At 38.0% G+C, this 6,000-nt stretch overlaps 1 protein-coding gene across 1 annotated transcript in view; it reads right to left on the bottom strand.

Moving 5' to 3' along the window:
* Nucleotides 1-4,036: 4,036 nt before the first annotated feature.
* Nucleotides 4,037-6,000, bottom strand: part of ARNTL2 (aryl hydrocarbon receptor nuclear translocator-like 2) — a 28,323-nt gene continuing 26,359 nt past the window's right edge. Inside the window, exon 16 of the mRNA XM_010019481.1 lies at nucleotides 4,037-5,458. Within this exon, the coding sequence (XP_010017783.1) occupies nucleotides 5,322-5,458 (137 nt within the window). The 3' untranslated portion in view covers nucleotides 4,037-5,321. The remainder of the gene's footprint in view (nucleotides 5,459-6,000) is intronic.

The raw sequence follows: 6,000 nt of genomic DNA, 5'->3' as shown, positions 1-6,000 counted from the left end.
CTGTCTCTTCCAGGGCCAGAAGCAGCGATTCACAAATGAAGTAGTGGTTAGCAAACAAAGCTAGCAGAGTCAGAATAGAGAGAAGTGGCTCTTCCTGCAACAGGGAGGAGGCCCATGGCACTCCCTGTTAGAATCTGCAGATACAAGTAGTTTCCATGGGCTCAGTGGAGAGGTGGTCAAACAGACAGACTTGGAATCAGCATCCCTAAGGGTTTACCAAATGGACAAACCAAACTGAGCTCAGGAAATCCCCAGAGCTGCAAGCAGCTGCTGTGCTTATCCTATTCTTAACTTTTTCTTTAGGGGTCAGCTCCTGTCCATTGCTGCTCACACTGTGGCTGCTCTTACGTTGCATGCAGAGTGAAGTGGAACCAGCCCAGAGTGCTGCAAAACAAGTCTTTAGCATCTGATTGTATCTTGTTGAACAACACTAAGCTCATCTGCCTCTTGGTTTTTTGTGTGGTTGGTTTGTTTGTTTTTTTGAAGAGATTTACCATCTCTTCAGTGATAACAAAAACATTATCTAATATTGCAACTATATCTGCAGGGGAAAAGTTATTCTTAAAGGACTGGCAAATCAAACCTGGTACATAAAGTATGAGGGATTAAGAAACTAACTTGCTTATCCTATTTTGACAAGATGAAGACTTAGGATGGAACCACTCCTGTCAAATAATTTTTATCGACTCGTCTTACTACCCTATCTATAAGATTACAAAAGAAGTGATCTTTGAAGTCAGATTTGTTGTTTAAAAGCATTGCATATTACCCAAGATATTACATAGTTCAAAATCCTGCTGCTCACTTTCCATTCCCTTCTAGAAACACATTGATACACTTCATTGTTACAAAAGAGACCATTAATTATGTTATTTTCTCTCAGCTGTGCCAAAGTCCCCTAAGTTTTCAACAGATCACAGATGTCAAGTCATGTATGCTTGGGTCCTGCAAATACGAGAGAAGAAAACTTACACCTAGACAGGGCCAGCACTGTGAGAGCAACAACCAAGGCAGAGATTTCCCCCAAAACTGTTTATGAATTCCAAGGATTGTGTGTTTATTTCTAGAAGTTTTGATATGAAAACAAATGAAGAGTAAAAAGTTACGTGTAGTAACTGCCCATATATGTGAACTCATCCTTTAATAAATAAGGTATGCTGAGGTACTTTATTCCCTTTTCTTTCCCATTTAAGCTAAGGTAAAAAAAACTTCACAGAAGCTGACACAACTTAGCTCTCAGGACCCTTAGTTGGGGTTTTTGTTGGTTGGTTGGTTGTTCTTTTTTATTCCCCGGTACAGTAGGCTAGTATAGCTTGGCAGTGGTTCCACAGGACCTGCTCCAGTAAAAGCGGCTATTTCTAAAGAACATAAGAACTTGTGACATATCTCAGGAAGTCTGTCTTTTCCTCACCAGGAAGATATGAAATTTCTGGGAATAATTAAGCCAAGAAGCCAGAAAACTTGGTCATGACAGCCATCTGTCACAGTAAAGGAGAGCCATCTACATCAATCTTCTAGAAATGAGGTGCACCCAGAATGTGCTGCAGAAGCAGTTCACCAGCTCATTCACCACTCGCCTTTTTTCCTGCATCCTCTAATTCTGCTGCTCTGAAACATGGTTCTGTATCTTTTAACCTGCAAGAACCTATAAGCCCAAGTATCTCATCAGGGATAGGGGAATAAAATTACCATCTTCAGAGAAGTCCTGAGTGGCACAAACCTTTCCAGTTGATGGTTACTTCCTGGAATTCCAAGACATTTTATGAATTTACATGATCTATGTCAGCCCATGGAACAGAAGTAAAAGACTAAGTGGGAAAGGCCAGAAGTCAGGGTCTGGAGGGAATCAACATCACTTGTGCAAGAATAAATTCTTCATTTCAGTTTGGATCATGAACCGGAACATGCTGCTGTGAGCAACCACTAACATGACTAAATTTAGCCTTCTGTGCTTGTGAGTAAACCAAATTTTCCAATACTCTTAAAAAAGCATAAGATCCAGAGAAAACCAGAAATAAGTGCACCACAGGAAAGAAACATGGACTGAAGCTCTGCTTGAAACTGTGCAAGAGCACAGCACTTGGCTAAACACTATGAGGAAATCCTGAGGAGTTGCATCCAGCAGAGCTCAGAAAGGATCCCTCTGCCCCCACCCCCCACCTGTCAGATATCATTACAGGAAATGCAAAACCTTAAGGTTTAGTATGATTCGTCACTGTACAAGACGAAGGTATCCTGAAGCACTGTTTTAATCCTGTGTGCCACATGGCAGTCCAGGCCTTTCTGCAGCCTGCCTCTGATCCAACTCAGGCTGGTGACAGCCAACTATTACCCTCCGCCCAGCCAGACCCCTTGCTCATTCCAACAATACCCAGATGGTCTTTATCTCTACCACATTCTCATTCCCTGCTCCTAATTCTGAGAAGAATTCTCTCATGTTTTCCTGTCAACACAGGAACTGGTTTCCCAAATAAGCTGCTGCTTACATCTGAACTCCTCTCCCATCAAGATTTTCTTATCTTTAATTCCTTATGTGCCCTTAGTAACAAATTAGTTGACCCATCTCCAAGTACAACCCTGATAACTAATAAGGCTTTTAAGAACCTGTTGACACCTGCTTTATCACTTAGCATACTTACCCGAAACAAGACTCTGGAAGACTCGTATGCATGTGTTCTGTTTAAACAGCATCTTTCAGGTAGAGCATACAGACACTCTCCTTTCCAGAGACATCCCAGTGAAGCTGCAACACCAGGGTATTTAATACCTTGAAAATGCATGTTAGTTTGGATTACAAAGTTACCCTGGCTAGGGAATATCATCTTGAGCTACCAAAATCCTCATTAGTTCAACCTCCCCATTTATATTTTCAGGGAATGGGCCTGGGATCTGAAAGCATGAGTACTTGGTATTTAACAGCAGTGCATCAAAATAACATTTGATTGACCTGACCTAAGCACATCCGCCAACAACTTGCACCATGCCAAAAATACAACCCCTGTGGATATATTATTGAATTGTATTGTTATACAAACAGCAATAAGCACCTGCTGTCTCAACTGCATTCAGTGTGTTAACTTCACCATTACTTACAAGTCGCACTTTTTCTGTAAGACTGCTTTAAGCCACAAAAGTTCACAAACAGTAAAGGGAGAAGCTAATAAATTAATTGAGAGCCACAATACCGATCACTGCAAAAGACTCCAGGTCGCATTTCTGGTTTTATTTTTTAAAGAAATCCAAGAAGAATCAAAAAATAGTGGTTTGACTCTAGACAGTTGTATAAATCTTGTCAAAGAGTGAATATGCTCCTTCAATAACAACATGTGCACCATTTTCGAAAAGAAACTGTTGAGGAAAGTCTGTATAATTTCAAGTTATTTATTTACTCATTTATCTGTCTCAGCTGCAGTATTTCTTGGTTTATTTAGAGTTTATTTCTATAATTAAATAGAAAAAGGAAAATGCATTTTACAGTGGCAAAAACGGAAATTCTCAGAGTTCATTTATACAAACAGAATTCTAGCAATTCTTTCAAAGTGCCAGCTTATTTTTCATTTTGCGCCATGATGTAGCCCAAAATTCATGTCTGTGAAGAAACAGCAAAGTTTACTCTAATAAAGCTAGTGAACAGATAATTTTGGCCCCATGTCTGTAAAAAAACCAAAACCTTTTGACTGTAGGAAATCACATGCAAGTTCAATGCAAAAAATCTATAGACTGAAAAATAAAAATGAATCCAACAGTCCGTTCTAGAAAATCTGGACAAGATGTCACCAAGAAATTCATCATTTGCAAAGAAGTTCATATCTATAAGATACAAAGGTGCTCTGCCAAAGCATAGGAAGAAGTCAGTGCATGATCAAATTACGTATTCCTTCAGGAAAGGGCCGTTATCCAACAGTAGAAGCCTGACACCTAGCGGCTACCACATCGATTTCTTCACACACCTCGGCCGTCGTAAAAACAGCCCAAACAGGCTGCCTCTCTCCTCATCTTTAGTGTTAAAACGAATACCATAATGCTTATGGTAGTACCTGTGGTTAAATGTCTGTATTAAGTATGCACATATCGAGTATCTTCAAATGCTTTCCTTTCATTACCTGAATTTAAAAACCAAAACAAAGCAGAAAAAACTATGCTTTTATGGATATAATCGATGCAAAAAATAATCTAAACCTTTAATACCAGAGATAAAAGATCCACTTTATATATTAATGCTATATTGTTCTAATGCAACCTATTAAGTGCCATGTTCTTAAGTAATATTCTGTAACTGGGTTACAGTTCTTGCAAAAGCTGTCCCCCAAAAGAAGGTCATCCTATATGGCATTTACTTACAGACAGCACTATGTCACACAAGTACTTTAAAAAGTCACAGCTCAAGCAATAGAAAATCACCCTAATCTCTCCAAAAACATAGAGACTATAAAAGATAGTATAGAACATGTTTGTACTAACAGAGAGTGCTAGCCTCACTCTGGGACCAAGACAATCCAAACTTCTCTAGTTAGTAAATAACCTGTGGTGAGACCAAAGTGCTATATTACAGTTACAGCATTACTTTCATTAGGTTCTACAAACTGCCCCTCTAATAACATATTACAAATAATACAAAATAGTAATTAAGATTTTGTTACTCCTTTCTTATACCCTTACCATGTACTGGGGAAATGACCATTTTTCTCAAAACATTCTCTTCTGATTGTTATGGTGATCCAATGCAAATCCTTCCTCCCAGAACTGTATGCTTTATTTTCACTTTTGACTACAAAAATTGCACTTCTGAGACAGGCAAGGAATCACAAACTGCTTCATTTGAGAATTACAATACCTTATTTTACAAGTGTAGTGTGTGCAATTCATCATTTCAATGACATTTAATAGTTACAAATATTCTTAAACTGTGTAAGTACAGTAGGTTCTACAGAAAGTAACATGGATATTCAATATTCTAGCATTTGAAACAAAAACAATAAATAAAAGGTTTAAGTATTAAAACTAAGAAAAAGTATTCCTGTACACTGTACAGTACCTTTTGGTTACAGATTCTTAGCAAAAATATAGTGTTTTAAGCATTCCAGTTACAGATGGTTCAATATTAAAATTTCAAGGTTTCCCCATCATGAAAAAAATATTGCATTTTTCCATAGGTGCATCAGAAGAAACTCTCTCTCTGAACAAGGCTTCGGTCTTTAGAAATATATAGACAGTAAGTATGAATTCAAATGAGACATTAAAAAATTATAGTACAGTACTGAGGATGTATGGTTGTTGTGCATTCCGGATTTGACATTCCTTCTTATTTCAAAAAAGCAAAACTAGAGAGCCCATTGTATATCACTGAGTTCCGCTGGATCACCAAGTCCTCCATCAGCCTCCAAGTAATTCATAAGAGCTGTCATAGCAGTGTCATCATTTTCACATATTGCATCAAAGTCTAGCTGAGAATTACCACCTATAAAATTATTAAAACATTAACGTAAGCGGTATAAAGCATGAAGAATACAGTAACTTTCAAAACATACTTGTTTTTAAATAGCACCTTCCTTCGAAGTCAAGGCAAACACATGCTGAAAAAAATAATCAAGTAATAGAAATAATGGCTATCCACAAACAGTTACAAGGACATAGATAATGACTGAAGCCTTGCCAATCCCTTGGACTACCTCCCACTGCTAGCTAATAAAACTTGTATCCATGCAGTAAAGCTCATGTCACTGAAGTAGAAAACTGGGTTCTACTTTATGTTACTGTAGCGGGAAATACAGTCGTGTGCCTGAATTCTCATCTAATGTACTATGCCGGATGAACTCCTGAACCATATGAGTTACTATGCGTTAGTTCTAGAAATCAACGCTATAACCTTGCCTTTAAGAAAAGTAAGGTAAAATGCTTTGGCTCAAGTATCAATGAAAAACACTTCCTTGCCTATCTTGGAGAATTGTTGTTGGTTTGGATTTCTTTTTCAAACACTTATTTGAGGATTAGCTTTTTTTT

The sequence above is a fragment of the Nestor notabilis genome, unplaced genomic scaffold, assembly GCF_000696875.1.
Source record: "Nestor notabilis isolate BGI_N333 unplaced genomic scaffold, ASM69687v1 scaffold10348, whole genome shotgun sequence".
Taxonomy (NCBI): Eukaryota; Metazoa; Chordata; class Aves; order Psittaciformes; family Psittacidae; genus Nestor; species Nestor notabilis.
The sequence above is the reverse complement of the archived record's forward strand: the minus strand, read 5'-3'. Positions and strand labels throughout refer to the sequence as shown.